Source organism: Camponotus vicinus, unplaced genomic scaffold, assembly GCF_025532165.1.
Source record: "Camponotus vicinus isolate PSW18456_S1 unplaced genomic scaffold, iyCamVici1.0 SCAF_10, whole genome shotgun sequence".
NCBI classification, from domain to species: domain Eukaryota; kingdom Metazoa; phylum Arthropoda; class Insecta; order Hymenoptera; family Formicidae; genus Camponotus; species Camponotus vicinus.
The window spans coordinates 9,322,322-9,339,896 of NW_028141946.1; the positions used below are offsets into that span (position 1 = coordinate 9,322,322).

At 30.7% G+C, this 17,575-nt stretch overlaps 5 protein-coding genes and 1 long non-coding RNA gene across 12 annotated transcripts in view; 3 read left to right on the forward strand and 3 right to left on the reverse strand.

The window, feature by feature from the left end:
• LOC145960976 (uncharacterized) overlaps positions 1–986 on the forward strand; it is a 48,433-nt gene extending 47,447 nt beyond the window's left edge. The window contains exons 6-7 of one of the 2 annotated variants that reach the window (XR_014435505.1): positions 227–322; positions 818–986. This is a non-coding gene — a long non-coding RNA (uncharacterized LOC145960976). The remainder of the gene's footprint in view (positions 1–226; positions 323–817) is intronic. The other variant, XR_014435504.1, reaches the window with a different exon arrangement.
• On the reverse strand, positions 114–3,061 carry Betaggt-ii (geranylgeranyl transferase type-2 subunit beta). Of its 3 annotated transcripts, none has more exons than XM_083080718.1 (7): positions 2,991–3,061; positions 2,647–2,717; positions 2,359–2,463; positions 1,812–2,168; positions 1,383–1,527; positions 1,138–1,313; positions 114–925 (listed from the first exon to the last, which is right to left on the reverse strand). In XM_083080718.1, exons 2-7 carry the CDS (start codon positions 2,647–2,649, stop codon positions 713–715), a joined length of 999 nt encoding a protein of 332 aa, XP_082936844.1. In that variant the 5' UTR covers positions 2,650–2,717; positions 2,991–3,061; the 3' UTR covers positions 114–712. The 3 variants fall into 3 exon arrangements, with proteins under 3 accessions (XP_082936844.1, XP_082936842.1, XP_082936845.1); XM_083080716.1 differs by having other exon boundaries at positions 2,957–3,054; XM_083080719.1 differs by having other exon boundaries at positions 3,018–3,037.
• Positions 3,062–3,296: 235 nt separating this feature from the next.
• On the forward strand, positions 3,297–4,525 carry LOC145960964 (18S rRNA aminocarboxypropyltransferase-like). Its single transcript, XM_083080721.1, has 4 exons — positions 3,297–3,525; positions 3,603–3,769; positions 3,835–4,222; positions 4,291–4,525. Exons 1-4 carry the CDS (start codon positions 3,402–3,404, stop codon positions 4,404–4,406), a joined length of 795 nt encoding a protein of 264 aa, XP_082936847.1. The 5' UTR covers positions 3,297–3,401; the 3' UTR covers positions 4,407–4,525.
• Positions 4,526–4,664: 139 nt separating this feature from the next.
• On the forward strand, positions 4,665–13,579 carry LOC145960958 (protein Aster-B). 3 transcript variants are annotated; one of them, XM_083080711.1, is made up of 14 exons: positions 4,665–5,201; positions 5,391–5,479; positions 5,593–5,887; positions 5,979–6,174; positions 6,362–6,642; positions 7,552–7,704; positions 8,487–8,664; positions 10,816–10,974; positions 11,308–11,429; positions 11,520–11,712; positions 12,071–12,295; positions 12,393–12,549; positions 12,629–12,749; positions 13,126–13,579. In XM_083080711.1, coding segments are annotated over exons 2-14 (2,208 nt in total). In that variant the 5' UTR covers positions 4,665–5,201; positions 5,391–5,477; the 3' UTR covers positions 13,252–13,579. The 3 variants fall into 3 exon arrangements, with proteins under 3 accessions (XP_082936837.1, XP_082936836.1, XP_082936838.1); XM_083080710.1 differs by having other exon boundaries at positions 4,665–5,479; XM_083080712.1 differs by having other exon boundaries at positions 4,665–5,479; positions 12,396–12,549.
• A 221-nt stretch (positions 13,580–13,800) lies between these two features.
• Positions 13,801–17,248, reverse strand: Rps27a (ribosomal protein S27A). The gene is made up of 4 exons (XM_083080729.1): positions 17,149–17,248; positions 14,655–14,768; positions 14,061–14,278; positions 13,801–13,968 (listed from the first exon to the last, which is right to left on the reverse strand). Exons 2-4 carry the CDS (start codon positions 14,755–14,757, stop codon positions 13,819–13,821), a joined length of 471 nt encoding a protein of 156 aa, XP_082936855.1. The 5' UTR covers positions 14,758–14,768; positions 17,149–17,248; the 3' UTR covers positions 13,801–13,818.
• Ip259 (NSA2 ribosome biogenesis factor-like IP259) lies at positions 15,073–17,225 on the reverse strand. 2 transcript variants are annotated; one of them, XM_083080723.1, is made up of 2 exons: positions 17,149–17,225; positions 15,073–16,004 (listed from the first exon to the last, which is right to left on the reverse strand). In XM_083080723.1, exon 2 carries the CDS (start codon positions 15,960–15,962, stop codon positions 15,183–15,185), a length of 780 nt encoding a protein of 259 aa, XP_082936849.1. In that variant the 5' UTR covers positions 15,963–16,004; positions 17,149–17,225; the 3' UTR covers positions 15,073–15,182. The 2 variants fall into 2 exon arrangements, with proteins under 2 accessions (XP_082936849.1, XP_082936850.1); XM_083080724.1 differs by having other exon boundaries at positions 17,068–17,170.
• Positions 17,249–17,575: the final 327 nt, after the last annotated feature.

Genomic DNA, 17,575 nt, shown 5'->3' on the forward strand with positions numbered 1-17,575 from the left:
TCTTACTTAGAAAATGGCGAAAATAATCTGTGTAAAAATATGCCGGATCGATTTCGAGACTGTATTCGGTGAATAATAAGGAAAATGAATGGTAATAAAAGAAAGCAGGCAGATAAAAGTCAACTCTTTTTTATTAGAGTTTTTGTTTCGCGTTGTTGTCCATCGTTATACAAAAAAAATAAACTTTGCATAGAGTATAATACCAGTATTAATGCAAGAATTGCAGGTACAATTGATGAGGAAATCGTGAGATCGTGTCGACTAGAGTAATTAAGATTTAGTTGAACGAACGAAAAAAAACATGGCAAGGAACAGTCAACAAGTATGTTAATTGATCAATTTAGGACAGTTTTTTCTCTTCATATGTATTATAAATAATATTTATATTTATATAATAAATAATATTTACAATCAAAACTCTTGAATCTCTATGAGACTATCAATATGGTGCATCCAAAAAATGCATAATTTCTCAAAGAAAGCAAATTGCAGTTTTTTAAATCTGTTTACCATCAAATCAATTATTGGAAAAATATAGTAAAATTTTTCAAAATGTAGAATAAGTTTTATAGTTGAACATATCTGAGCATGTTTTTGAGGATGTTAGGATAGTCATATACATAAAACTCGAAAGATGTTTTGTAAAAAATCTATAATCGTGTATTTTTAACGAAAAAGTGAAAGAAATAACGAGAGCATGTCGGATATATAATCATGCATCGAGTCGTGACGGTTTAAGACCTAAACGATCGATTATATATTCTGGCATGCAGTATGTAGGATTAATTGGTTTTAACGAGAAATTCTTGTCCAATAGTGACAACGCAGTGAGGCCGAACAAAGTATGAAAAGGATCGACCATATCTCCAGGTCGATCGCTGAAACCACCAGATTCAACATCCTGACAAGTCAAAATGTAATCGATCTGTAATGAAAAATAGAAAAATAGAATTAGCTGTATTAGCTAATTAAATAATTGATATTGATTTATAATTGCTGGTTTTATATCATTGTTTGGCTAACAGAGGCATCATAATAATGAATAAAATCATAAAAGGAATGTCTGATTTAAATGATATGAATTGATTGAAAAGTATTTGTAATTTCTTTAAACGTTATTCAGGGATATTTAGTTACCAAGGCTTTTTTATCTATCCAATGAAGACGACCTAGGATTGTCAATGCCGATAACACCCACCAAGAATAGCACACATCTGGCAACTTTTCAGGTCGGCCATTTAAACCACCAGAAGGTAATTGTCTCTCGCATAACCACCATCCTAAACGATCAGCATCTATCAGATGCAAATGTCCTAAAGAATATTTTGATAAGTCAATATTTTATATTTTCTATACAGTGTAGAGTCATATGTTATATATACCTGTTATTGAGAGTAATCCTGTACAACAATAAATTAAACCTGCATGACTCTCGGATCCTGGCTTTGAACCAAATCCTCCATCAAAATTCATACACTTCAATACAAATTGTACTGCTTTCTCGACGTCTATCGCGTCTAAACGATTCTGAAATATGTTGGTAACAATATAAAAGATTTTTTTAAATTTTTTCTATCTTTTGATTTTTAAACGAAATTCAAAAATTTACTTTTTCTAAGATTTAATAATGTTGCTAATGTGACAATTGTCCTTAAAACTACTAGAGTTTAAGGATTCTCAAAAAAGTAATATTTCTGTAGAATATCTATTTTATCTCAAGAATTTTCGTTGGAATAATTGAATGTTTCTATTTCAACACATTTTGTTCAAGCACTCAAAGATTATACTATAACAGTGATTATGATATTTACCAAAAGTGACAAAGTGGCAACAGCACAGAATGAAAATCTGACATCCACTTCGCCCCACTGATCACCAGCAAAACTTCCATCTGCCTGTTGCCTCTCTTTGACATAATTTACAATTTTATCGACGTTTATTACATTTAATGCGTCGTACATACACAATATTTGAATAGCACTGAGTGTATAAAGTAAATGTGGATCGTGTTGCATACTGGCACTAATACCACCGCTATCACTTTGACACTGTTTAATAAATTCTAATACTTCCTCTTTATTGGTTTGCTCTAACTTTCCCATTAAATCTAGAGCAGTAAGACCCCAATACATTCCAGACATCCTCATGTGCTCAGTCTGAGAATAATTCTAAAACATAAGAATATGTTGATCTTGAAAGTACTATAAATGTATAAAATATATTAAGTTTTGACTGAACCCATTACAATTTATATAGATTTAAAATATTAAATATATCTTTAGAGAATGGTATGAATAAAAATCTGTGTAATTTTATACGATTTATGAGATAACAAAAAAGATTAAAATAGATTCTTACGTATTCATCTTTGTTGGTCCCATATGAAATGAGATAGTTTGCATGCTTCTCCAGTAATAATTCTGGAATATTGCTTGGTAGTTCAATATCGTGCTTCACTGTTGCCTGAATAAAAAAATAATATATAATGAAAAAATAATATACATTAATTATCAATTCACTTATATTATTGAAATTTGCATTATTAAGATCCTGACTAGTGTAAAAACTGATTAATATTATTTTCTAAATACATTCTATCTTGTGTTTGCAACTTTCCTTTAAAGTAACTAAATAGATTAGACTTACCATCCTGTAATTGTAGCGTAATGATTATAAATTATAATATAATTGTGCTTTCCTAGATACCCATCGCGAATCTAAAATTGAATTCTGAATTAAATTTTTTTTTATTTGAATATATTGGCAAGTTCAAGGTTGAAAAATTAATTGAAGAAGCACATAATCTAAGATAATCGAAGACGAGGATACAAATACTGCTCGATAAAATACACTTGTTAAATAATAATATATTCGATGAGATCAAATAAATTCCGACTAATATTGAGTTAGCAATGTAATTTACAATTAACAACAAATATCGAATAATTATAATTACAGTAAACACATGATAAATGCCATATAACACGCACACATAGCACGCAAAGAAAATCACGTACACACAAGTGTGGGTGACGTGTTGTCTCTTGAAAAAAGTTTGACGAAAAATATATTACCAGCTATATAGGGTGTGTTCAAAAATCTCACCTGTGAATAGAACAATTTATTGACCAATCAGAATGAAGGGAACAAAGATTCCTTTCTCCTGATTGGTCAATTAAACGATACTTTACCCCATCAATAGGATCTCTGAACGAACTTTTATAGGATTCCTAGGACCAATATTTCAATTGGACAATCTGATTCCATGCGATGACGTAACATCAGTGGCAGCCTGAATCCTGAATCCCTCTTCATCTCTCGTAGGTTATGATCAGGTTGTCTTAGGTAATGATATATGCACGTTGGAAATATAATAAGAGATAATACACTCGCTGCGAAAGATGTCAGGACGCAGGAGGAAGAACAAGAGAAAATTATTGGAGAAGAGACCTCGACATGTTCTCGGTAAGGAGCAAAGGTACCATCAGGAGAGAGATAAAGGATCGGACAAGGACGACGAGGCAGGTTAGACAGGATGAATTTTGTGGATTTTTTGCGCTTCGAGTAATAAATATTGAAATAATCTCTGATTGAACTCGTAGAACCCTCTAATGAATCGTTGATCTCGTTTCCCGTGGCTATGTGGGACATGGAGCACTGCGATCCCAAGAAGTGTTCTGGGAGAAAACTGGCGAGGCACGGCTTGATAAAGATACTGCGATTGGGCGTTCGATTTGCTGGCTTGTGTCTTACTCCGGTTGGAGATAAGGTAGTTAAACTGAGGTACGATAACATTACAACATGCTCGAGATGCTAATAATGCTTTGGTTGCAGTGCGTATGTCCAACGGATCGTGAAATCATACAGGAGTATGGCTGTGCAGTTGTGGATTGCAGTTGGGCACGCTTAGACGATACTCCCTTCAACAGGATGAAAACATCTCATCCCCGTTTATTGCCATTTCTGGTCGCTGCCAACCCGATAAACTATGGGAAACCCTGTCAATTGAGTTGTGTCGAAGCTATAGCAGCTACTTTGATTATAACAGGATATCCAGAAGAGGCCAATCTTTATCTTGGAAAGTTCTCTTGGGGGCACGCGTTCTTAGAGTTGAATAGTGAATTGTTGGAGAAGTATGCTCTTTGCGCAGATAGTAAAGAGATAATCGCTGTACAAGAAAAGTTCCTGGACAAAGCCTGGCAAGAGAAATTGGATAGACTTGGTAAGGATGCTCTGTACCTCTCTCTTTCTTTCTAATTTCATTTAATATTCATTATATTTTTATTATAGCACTCCCTGATTTTCCACAAAGTGATACGGAAGAAGAAGCAGAAGAGGGAGGAGAAGAGAAAGACGAGGACGTAGCATCAAAAGTAACAGAAGAACTAGGCAATGTAAAAATATAAAGTACAAGATTGATTAAAGATAATTGACAAAGATAAGTATTGCAAATTTGTACATATATATGAAAAAGTATCCTGTATATGTTTGAAATAATTTATTAAAATATTATTTTTCTATTATACATTTGTGATATTGTGATTAAATTAAAACACGACTAATATGTAGAAAATAATAATGTTTTTGAGATTTGCATACTTGTTTATTTTATATATTTAATTTTTTCGACAAATAAGACAATAAATGCTGTTCTATCTTCGAAAATGATTTTTTTATTTTTTTTTAAATTTAGTTGAAGAATGAAAAAGACCCTCTTTAAGTTGAAATTCCGTATACATGACTCAATTTTACTTGTCATCGAAGGAAAAAGATTGGGGAACCGATTAGTAAATTCAAATTCCATTTCATGAAAAAATTCAAATATTAAAATCGCTAGTGATTGGTGTATCAAAAATAACTAGACGTATGTACCAATCGAATTCATCTTCCGAAAGTCGACCGTTGCGTGTCTCGAGCACAATCTAGGTCATTGATTACTTCGTGCTCGATGATCGACGCATCGCTTTCGAATATCACGGTTGCATTTTTTTTTTGGCAGAATGTGTTGTGGCATGTAAACGTTGTTTTTCCACGCGAGAGAGGGACTTTTTTCAATGTCGTAAATAGCACGAGGGGAAAAACAGGGTGATGACGAGGCAGAAATCGGCGATAATCGTCGAGCTACCGTGATATGAAGGGAGCGATGCCTGATACTCTGACGTGCGCTGGCTCTTTATCTGAAATGTGTCAATCTTATCGCGGTAGGCGCAAGTACCCGATGCCCAATGTGTGGATAAACATTTTGTCCGCCAATTAAACGCATACTAACGATCGCACACCGCTTATATACGCTACAATACGCTATCTATCTCGCAATCCGATACCGATACCGCGACACTAACGTCTATCTCCCAGATCCAGTGAGATTCAAAAGCTTTGATGTTTGACAGCTCCAGCCACGAATGCGTGGATGCTAACATCGCGTAACTTACTATGCACTTTGAGACCAAGACGTTCAAAAGCATTTGGTATCAAGCATGTATGTACTGCCAGTAATTTGTCTGTGCAACATTTTGTGAGAAAACCTACATTCCATGAATAACATGTGTATAACGCTTATTTGATATTTGATATTTTCTCTGTTATTGACAGGAACAAATCTGTGGAGAATTTGTTGATATCTAGTCACGAGGTCATCAGCAGCATTAATTCTTCTGGTTTGGGTAATCAGAATTCGGCGACAAATCTGGGAAATGCTGCGTCCGTGGAAAACGTTCAAGAAATCACTGGCAGTTCTGGCATTGATCATAATAGTCCTGTGTCCAGTCCTAACTTATCCCCACGTCCTAGTCCAAGAGCTCATTCCAGGCGAGAATATTCTAGATTAAATTCCGACTCGTCTGCTAAAGAGTCCTCTCGTGCGAAATCCGACGATCAGGTGTCTCAGGCATGCATCAATTTTAAAACTAATTCTTACACATCTTAAAGTATCTTGAAAAAATTGGAGAAATAATTGTTTTGCATGTATATTCATACAGGATGTGATCAATAAATCGTCCGACTCGGCTGAACTCAACAAGAGTTCCTCTCATGAAAGTAAAAAAGAATCACGCAGTGACCGGAGTAAGAAAAAATCTTCCTGGTATAATGTACTTTATCCGACTTATAAGTCACGTTCTGAGGATTTTAAACGAATATTTAAAGATGTGCCTGATGATGAAAGATTGGTGGTAGGTAAGTGCTGTTTAAAAAATGTCGACTTTTATACAAAATATATTATTTATACAAAAATATATTATTTCATATTTTATTCCTTGTCAGTTACTCCTTAAACTAACTAGTTCTTGTTATCATTTGTTATATCCATACAATTGTAAAACGACATTCCATGATTTTATTAATTTAGCAATATAATTTTTAGATTATTCTTGTGCTCTTCAGCGTGAGATATTGGTACATGGTAGACTTTATGTGTCTCAAAATTATGTGTGTTTTTATGCTAATATATTTATGTGGGAGACATTGGTCTCCTTACGTTGGAAAGATGTTACATCTATTACCAAAGAAAAAACTGCACTTGTCATTCCAAACGCTATCCTGATTTGCACTGTTACTGACAAGTTCTTCCTAACATCGTTTGGAGCAAGAGATAAAACATATGTAATGTTATTTCGTGTTTGGCAAAATGCTCTTATTGGTGAGGTATGCATACATTGTATACAACTAAGTTTTTTTATTGTAATTTTGAAAAATATAATATATATCTTGAGATATACAGGGTGTTGAAAAAAAAGGGTCACATATTTTGATAGCAGGTAGTATTGATCAAAACAAGAAGAAAAGGTCTAATTAACATGGGTCCTAAAACTAATATCTTCAAAGATACAAGCTATTTTGTTATTTGAGCTCTGTCATTTTCTTATTAGTCGTGTCATCTTTAGAATGTAATGAACAAAGGAGTAGGGGAGAGTGGGGTACAATGGGGATATCTTTTTTCTAGGTGCCTTAAAAAATAAAAAATAAACAAAGAGAGATAAAGAAACAATTTTTATTTTAATATGAAATGTAATCATTTATCTTCCATAAAAAAACTGAAGTAAAGAAACTGAATGTATGATAACAAAATAAAAACTCTTTTTTTACAAAAAACAAAATTTTAATGCTGACTCAGCATTAGAGGAGATGCTCTATGTGATTGCCATTCACTCTCACGCATCTTTCAGCCCTACGTCTTAGAGAATCACGCACTTGTTCATTACATTCTAAAGATGACACGACTAATAAGAAAATGACAAAGAGCTCAAATAACAAAATAGCTTGTATCTTTGAAGATATTAGTCTTAGGACCCATGTTAATTAGACCTTTTCTTCTTGTTTTGATCAATACTACCTGCTATCAAAATATGTGACCCTTTTTTTTCAACACCCTGTATTTGCAAATAAAGATGTCTGTCAAGAAATTTAGTATATTACTGGACTTTTTTTTTCTTCTATAAATATTTCTTTACAAAAAATTGAAGTATAGATATTTTACAAATAGATTTATTCTAATACTTCAAAAATATATCTTTGTAATGTATAGTCTTCTAATAAAATATTTTTTATTTTTAGCCAATGAGTATGGCTGAAATGTGGCAACTTGTACATGCTTGTTATGGGGATGAATTAGGTTTGACTTCCGATGACGAAGATTATGTACCGCCATTATCTGCGGCAGAGGAAGAGAAATTACCAACTCGTCTTTCTGTAGATTCTTTTTCTGAGGTAAGCAATATTTTCTTTTATAAGACCTGAAACATAATATTATATTATTATTATATTTAAGAAAATAACAGTAATTTGTTGAGAAGATCAATCAGTGAGAAATCAATCTATTAGATTAAATAATATATTAAATTAAAAAGATGAAAATTCTTTGTGTTTTTATTAAATTGTTTTTTATTTAAAAAAATTTTCGTCCCTTTTTTTTCTTCTGTTTTTTGAAAATAAAAAAATGAGATATATTGATATATATGTATTAAAATCTCAATGATTACTTTAAATTCTTCTAAGATCAACAAATATTATTCTTAATTTAATATTTTTTTAATTGCATCTAACAATTATGATAAATATTTTAATTTGCTATCCATGACTTTTCAGTTTTTTTATCTCTCTATCACAAATTTGATATTCTATTCATTGGAATCTTAAATCGGTTCCTCTCTTGTATTTCAATGAAAAATTTCCAAATCAAATCAGTTTTGGCTTCTCTCAGAGTTCATAGATAGCATCACCATACCTGGTTTCCTAGTAAAACTTGTTTTGTAAATAGTATCTATTGAAATCGGCTTCCGGCGAAACTTTGTTGCAGACGCGTGTGCAGTGATAGTTAAATATATTTAAATTTGTAATTAATTCTACATTTCAAAAGATTAATAAACTTAATGAATTAATAAAAATAAAAAATGAATAATTCCACATGATAATTGTTGAAAAAAATATATAGAAACTAAAATTGGCTATTTAATATTATATTATTTTATTTTTCTTTAATTAAAACAAAGGCTGAGGTAGCTACTGTGGAAAGTTCAGTACCTCCAGCTGTGGAACCTGCTCCTGTGGAACAGCCTCTTGCTGAACCTCAAGTTCAGCAACCAGCTGTGCCTATATCTAAACCAGAACCTGTTCCTGATCCAACAGATTTGAGTGACACAACAGAAAGCGAGGCTGAGAAATATGGCTGTAAGTATTTCCAGATAGATACTGTTTTAAAATTTTTATTTTATCAGAACTTTTTTTTAAAAAACAAAATCTATAAATTCTTAATAAAAATATCACAATTATTAAAAATGTATAAATTTTTAAAATTTTTATATCCTTAATACAAATATAAATTGTTATTTTAATATTTTCAAATATAATAAATTCTCTATCTAATCTAAGCTAAAAAAACAAGTTAGCCATTCCTCCTTCTTTTTTTAAAGATACTCTGGACACTTTCAATTCTTTCCATCCTCGTCTACAATTCACAATGGAAATTGCTGTAGACAATAAAATTAACTTTTTAGATGTGACTTTAATTTCCGACAATAATTTTATAATTTTTGACTGGTACCATAAAGATACCTTTTCCGGTAGATACCTACACTTCTTATCTCAACATCCTCTCTGCCAAAAAAGAGGCACAGTAATTGGTTTAATAGACAAGGTTTTCCGCTTGTCTCACCCTGTTTTCCATTATAAGAATATTAAATTGGCTATCAACATCCTTTTAAGCAATGGATACCCTTTAAATTTTATTTTCCACACATGTGTTGACCGCCTTAAGAAACACCTTTTCAAACCAAATTCCTTAGTGAATAATACCCAGGTCATAAACACAAATGATCACATTACTTATTTCACGATACCATACGTTCCTTCAATCTCCGGGCGTTTTAAACATATCGTTAAGGATTTGGATGTTCGACTCTCATATTACAGTATCAATAAAATGAAAAACTTTATCAGGGCTCATAAGGATCCTCTTCCTACTTCCAATTCTTTGAACGTCATATACAAATTGAACTGCATGGATTGCGATGCGTCCTACGTTGGACAAACTTGCAGACAACTGCATACCAGAATCAACGAACATCGCAGCCACATTAGACATAACACTAATTCTCAATCAGTCATCACGAATCACAGGGTTGGTTTTGATCATACTTTTGATTGGGATGGCGTTCAGGTTTTGGATCGAGAACCATACTTGAGTAAAAGATTGATCTTCGAAATGCTATATATCAAGAGGCAAAAAAATGGTCTCAATTTGCAAACGGATACTGAACGTTTACCGGAAATTTATTTAAATATTGTCAACAACTTGCCAAAAATTTAACACAGTTTCTATCATAACAAATAGGTCTGCGACTTTGCGTATGTGTACATTTATACATTATTTGACTCTCTTTACCGTTTATATATAAGTCACATTTATCCGTTAAAGACGAGTCGATCTTCGTCTTCGGAGATGTTAAGTTGTATCTATTCATCTCCTCGGCGCGTCATTATCTTCGATGCCTGGAAGTAAGTCTTATTTCCGTAGTTTTAACTTCTTATCTTTTTAACCTTTTAATTTTTATTTCTTGACTATATGTTCAGTTTATTTAGATCATTTTTAATAAATTGACATTAAAATAATTTCAATCTCTAATTTTCATGTAATTCTTAGTACTTTTTTCTTTCTATGTTCATATTAGTCATATTATTTATTTAACTTATTTATAACTTATTTATTTATTTCTTTGACTTTATGTTCAGTTTATATTTAGATCATTTTTAATAAATTAACATTTCAATCTCATAATTTCATGTTTAATTTAGTACTTTTTCTTTCTTTGTTCATATTAATTACATTATTTATTTAACTTATTTTACTTTTGTCCTTTGTTTTTACGTAGGCATCGTCAAGATAATGAGATACCGAGACATTTATTATCGCTTTAGACAGCACCCTTTGTAACAGACTCCGATAAAACACTTTGTTATTATATTTTTTCATTATATTATCTTTTGTTATATACTTTCGCGCTGAAGATGACCCAAAAATAGGGTCGAAACGTTCGCTATCCTCTCTTTGTATGCTTTAATATCAATATTTATTTGATTGTAATATAAATAAATGTGTTATAACATCGACACTAGACTCGTATTGCCATTATAACTGTTTTGTTAATTTTATATTTCGAGTCTTATATTTATTAATTTTTATTAATTTTTCTAAAAAAACAAGAAAAAAAGTCTGATATTTTTAATGATGTGTTTAAAATAAGCTGCTATATATATGTTGCAGCATTATTTTAATATATTTATTAGCTTTGTATAATATAGTCATGATAATGTCTGTTTCAGTGAAAATGAACATACGGAGCACCATGGTCTGCACTTCTTTGCACGAAGGTCGGCAAATTAACAAAACGACATTACCTATGCACATCGATCAACTATTTACCCTGCTCTTTACAAATTCGAAATTTTTCCTAGATTTTCATACTGCTCGCAAGACCACTGGTAACAAAATAATTCCGTTATTACTATCATACATAGTATCAGAAAATGCATGTGTCTTAGGCATCTTAGTATATTTACAAAATTTGTGTTTCTAAATCATTTTAAATAATTATCTTTTGTATATAGATTTGTGTAAAGATACACGTATGTGTGTGTAACATACAATTCCTATTTTTTAAGAACATAGATTCGAGATGATTTGGAAATATAAATTGCTTTATTTATAATTATATATTTGCTAACATTTTTGTGTAACATGTATGTAATTTTATCTCTCAGAAACAATATAAATTTGTTTCTAATCATGCTTCTCTAACATCTTCATTTATATAGATTTAATACAATCTGCATGGATGATAAACAATCAAACTGGTCAAAAAATGAGAACTCTTTCATTCACGGTAGCTTTGACTCAAGCTATTGGTCCAAGAACTTGCCAAGTTACAGAAACACAGGTAAAAAAAATTTTTCATCTTATCAACTTATGATAATGTTATATGCATTATGTTTCTTTTCTCTCGTAAATTCAAAGTTATATTTTACAGGTGATGTTACCATGCAGTAGACCAGGTCATCTTTATTGTATAGATGTGGAAAGTACTAATGCTGGTATACCTTATGCCGATTCCTTTAGCATTTTGACGCATTATTGTATAAATAATATTTCGGATATTGAGACAAGTCTTGCAATTTTTTCGCAAATGAAATATAAAAAGAGTGTATGGGGTATTATGAAGAGTAAGTTCAAAAAATTAAAGACTAAATTGTAGTTTGATAAAAAAGTATTGCAGCTCGAAAAAATCTTTAGAAAACTGTAATAAGTCAAATCAAATACTTAAATTAGATTTGTGGATTTATACTTATTGTTATACATATAAAATTGCTATAGAATGCAAAATATGACAAATGTACACAGATAGAATGCAATTAGTTTACTAATGTACTCAATCATTAATTGATATAAGTATTAATTTTTATAGTCTGTACTTTTTTAATTGAGCTTTCTCTTCCAAAAATTCCATATTTTTTGAGTTACGATACTTTTCTTTCCAAAATATAATATTTTAATAAATGGATATTGTTTAAAAAAAACTAGGTGTGATTGAAAAGAATTGTTGGGCAGGCTTAGAAGAATATTTCAATAGTTTAGTAAAAGCATTGGCAGTAGAGTGCGAAGAAAGTAGCGGAAGCGGAGGTTTAAAGAGAAAGACGAGAAAACGACGGCGTGCGACAGGTGTAGGTGCTACATTGCAGACACATGTTACTGAGCATATATCTGTGAATCATCAAATTTCGCCCTCCAACTTGCCACACACTCATAGTAATATATAATCCAATATTTTTCTTACAATATATACAATATATACTTCATTTATAAACATTATGTTAAATTATTTAACAATATTTTTTTTCCATAGTAGCTGCTAATACTAGAAGCGACACCAACATAATTCTCAGTTCAATGCTACTAGTGGCTGTATTGTGTTTAATGGTAATCAACGGCTTGTTGTATTATAAATTATGGGGATTGGAAGAAGCCGCTGCATATACCATTATGGATTTACATGTATTGAAGTACGTATTATCGGTTTCTTTTGTAAAATATGTATTTTAATATTGTATTTTTTATATCCACGTTTTTTTCTGCTTTCAGAAATACACCAAAGACTGAAGAGGATTGGATTAACCTTTTGCAACAGCAAGAAAGTTTACACAATGTAGAAATGAGGAAATGGCAAAGAGTTTTGCATACTGCTGCACAATTACTTAGACAAGTAAGTCTCAGACAAGATTAAAAAGCTAATATAGATAATAATAGATAGCTAATAATAGATAAGCAATAACAATCTAATTTTACAATATAAACATATATTGAATGCAGAAAAATTCAAGACTCATAAAAATTCTGAAGCAATTATTAATTCATTAATTGAATAACATTTATGCAACAAAAGTATTTCTTTATATGAATCTAAGTCTATCAATATTTTTATAAAAATTTTTCTTGATAACATATCTCTTCATATTCTTTTAAATTTCAAGACCCAATATAAGAATTTGTGACTTATTCAAATAATTTTTCTGCATTTTTTATATATTTTATAAAAAGTCCTTTAATCTTTACATTTATATTATTTATGTTTATTTTAGACAGAAGAATCTTTAACGGAATTACAAATGAGTATTCATCCCACTGCAACAGAAAAAATGTTTTCAATATTAAAACCAAGCTTAAACAGTATAAATACAGAACGACGAAGCAAATCAGAAATGTAAAAATATATATGTGCTTTGCTACATAAAATCATAGGAACAAAAATTTTGTGTAAAATATTAATTTGCGTATTGTAGATAAATCTTTGCGTACACAAGAAAATGTCTACCAGCTCTGTGTTAAATGTGTGTATTCTTCCTATTATTTTAAGAATATCAATAGTTATGTGTACAGCTTCATGGATCAATTATAGTTAATTATTATGTTAATATTATTAATTTAAATATTTACAGTATATTTATAGTATATATTGAATGTAAACTTACTTCACATATATTTAAACATTGTAAGAGAAATGTTATGAAAAATAATAGATGATTTTTAGAACAATTCTTTCAAATTATTAGTAATTCCTTATCCATTTTAGCAAGAATAACTTTCAATGATTACATTACAAAAAATAACACGAATGTTTGAGGAAAAAAATAATGGTTGTGATACTGCGATATCGTAAATTTCTCATTATTTTAAATAGAATGTTTGATTAAATTATTTAATCAAGTAAAAGAATAAGATAAAGGATAAAATATAAGGACATAAAATTTTTACAATTGTAGGTGGAAATATATTTATTTTTCTTCGGGCTTATTGAATACAAGAGTGTATCCACATTTGCCGCAATAGTGACGATCTTCCATTGCAGCCATAAATACACCAGCACCGCATTGCTCCATAGGACATTCTCGTCTCAAGCGGTGTATTTTCCCGTTTTCGTCCACCTGTAAAATATTTTTCATGCCAAACTTAAATATTTTGATGATAAGAAAAGAAAGGAAATCTCGAAAGCAGATATAAAGAGATAAAGTGTTACCTTATAATATTTAAGAACAGCAAGCTTAACCTTCTTCTTCTTGTGCTTAATTTTCTTAGGAGTGGAGTAATTCTTCTTCTTACGTTTCTTAGCTCCACCTCGCAAGCGCAACACTAAGTGTAAGGTAGACTCCTTCTGAATATTATAATCAGATAACGTTCTACCATCTTCCAGTTGTTTGCCAGCAAAGATCAATCTTTGCTGATCTGGTGGAATTCCTGAAACGATAAAAAATCCAATTTAAAATTGGAAAGCAAAATTTATATTCATTTACTTGAGATAAAAATATATACAATGTGTACCACATTTCATTTATAAGTACTTGGGTCAATACAAGGATTGACATGTTTATCCAATAAAAGTACAAAGATATATAGTTTGCTTTTTGAAATAAAGAGATAGTAAGGGATTGGGATTTTTATAAATTAAGTTTTAGAGTAAATGGAAATAATGCAACTTTATATTTTCCATTCAATTTCAAATTGATTTTAAATTCTTGACAAATTACATCATTTCAATATATGCTTTTCCAGCAAATCTTCAAAATCGATTAAAATAAATCATAAACATTCCTGCATATCAAGATTTGCTTACCTTCCTTATCCTGAATTTTCGCCTTAACATTTTCAATTGTATCTGAGGCTTCAACCTCAAGGGTGATGGTCTTACCAGTAAGAGTTTTTACAAAGATCTGCATGATTGCTGATCCTGTAACATGGAATTAATGTACATTTAAAAATAAGGAATTTATTTCAAATTAATAAGGAATTTATTTCAAAAAAAATTTTTAAATGCATCTAAATATGTAAAAAAGCTGTAATATATGTAGACTGAAGTCCAAACACGATGCTATTGCAGTATCACTATAATTAAGATATTATTAACATATCATTAAGATTATGATAAAATATTTAGAATATAATGATATATATTAGGACTTATACATGCATTTGAAGAAGTGTTTTAACGACTATTCTAAAAGTAAAGGAATAATTCTGCAATATAAAATATATATTTTTATGTATAAATTAATCTTTATTTCAAAAATTACAGTCACTAAAGAATTAAAATAACACTTAAGAATTAAAAAATTTTATAATAATCTATTGTTTATATTGTTCTCTACACAAGCAGAACAGCATTAATACATCCATCATTTTCAGGATTATTTGTAACTTGCGCAAATTTCCCCCATACCACTTTGCCCGACTGCGTTACAAGACCTAATTCCGAGATATTGATTTCAATAATAGTTCCTTTTGTGATGACGCCTAAACTCGTGTAAAGAGGAGAACTCGGATTTTTTTTGACACCGATTATTGGCAGGGAAAACGTTGCCTTTAACTCTGGATGAGTGACATGAGCAGTTTTGAATCTCAGTGCCATTGGTCTGATGAATCTCTCAAATTTAGGTGGTTTTCTCGTGAAGTTCTCTCCAACAAAAGTCACTTTAGTTACCATCCTTTTCCATGATTTTCGTTTCGACTTTCCACTTCGCAATACTTTGAACACTTCAGATTCAGACTGCGCTCTTACTTTAGGGATTGGAACGTCCCATTTGCCAACCTTTTCCTTGCGTTTTTGCTTTATCATATTGGATAGTACTTTTGCACGATTGGTAACATTACGATCCAGCAGATATACAGGTAACGCTCCGTCTGGTAGTTTATCGGATTTCTCTTTGACCTTCTTCTCCTCATGTGCTTTAATTTTCTTTTTCATCTGAATTTTTTCGTTCCGCCTCTCTTTATTGAAGATCTTGGCCTTTATACCACGTAGAGTACGAGCTTGCTCCGCTCGCTTGTGAGGTGCGCGAGCCTCTCTCTTTCTCTTTCTCTCTTCATAATCCAAACGGCGACCATAGAGTTTACGGTGCCTCTCAATATATTCATTCTGTGGCATCTTTCTATGTAACTTTTTGTTCTCGTATGGGATTAATTTTCTCTGAAAAAGAAGTTACTACTTGAAACTTAATGAGTTATAATTTCATACATAGAAGTTTACTTATATTTTGTAAGATAAATTTCCTTACATAAGTAACTTAAAATTTCAAATATACCTCTACCTACCTTTATTTATTATTCATCAATTTAGTACATATAGATTTTAATTTTTTTCAAATTTCAAAATTATTAAATAATCAATGTCACTCAAGAAATATAAAGAATATAACGAATATATAATCCCTTACGAGGACAATAGTTATATAGATTTTGTTGTATTTAGCAAAGATAACAATGGGACAAAGACAATATTCATTTATTTGGATTAAAAAATAATTTCACTTCAACATCATAAAGTAGCTTTTATTTTAATTCATGATTTTGTATCTTATTCTAGTATTCTAGTATTTCTTCGATCCAGATATAAAATTAAAAGAAATAAATTTTCTTAATAAGCAGTTTTGTATTAATAAATTGTTATAAAGAATATATTGATAATATAGATGAAAAAAAAGTCTCTGCTCTCTATTCGTGTAAATAATAAATTTGCTTAGAATAATTACAGAATTTCATTGAAAAAATTATAAGGAAATTTTAAATACAAAAATAATTTTTTAAAATATATAATTACATATGTGAAAAAATTAGTTTATATAATTATTTTTTTAGGACATTTTATCTTGGAAAAAATTATTAAATTTTAAAGATTTTAAAAATTATTAAAATATCTGAAACATCAGTAGATTGAAAAGGTAAATGAGCGATGTGAAGGAAATGGAGGCTATTCGACCAACGTGTAAGGTCGAGTCGGTAAAAAAAGAAATCTTAACCTCGATGATGTTGAGTCCGATTGTTGTCTTTGCCAAAGTCTTTCGCAGTTATAAATTACAATTAAATGCAATGAACGTTAGATGCTCCGTATTTAATCGAAGCACACAGATAATGCGAAGACAGGCGCGTGTTCGGAGACACATTTGTCGACATGTGTTCGCAGTTACTTTCGCCGTGTCGGCGTTTATAAGACGAAGTAAGTTGTCATAAATCGGTAAAATTTCAATGCTTACGGTAAAACGCGGAAATAAACTGATAGCGTCGTGTTTGGGCTTTTTTTCCTCTAAATTACAGAAAACCACGTTGGATCTTACCTTTGATCTAGCAGCAAGAGTACGAAAGAGAACGATGATCCAGGAGTGATATTTAATAGAATCGCTTTCGCAATAACGGAAATGACAGCTTCCGCGACATCTATAAACAGTTAGTGTAAGTATAAAGGTACCTTTTCATGCAGCGAATTTTTCGCTGCGAATGATTTTTAGCGAGTAGCGAATAATTCGCCGCAAACGCCGCAAAGTAGCGAATTATTCGTCAAGAATAGTTTATGAACGTCACATCTGTATGATTGCGTGTCAATATACTAAATATTTAAAATATTATTTATAATATTTATTTTTATTTTATTAATAACAAATAACAAAATCTTTTTTAATAGAGGATTCAGTTATAAACTGGATTACTTGCGATATAATCAACAAATGCAGTATTAGTTATTTAATAGTGTATAAGGCTGAGTTT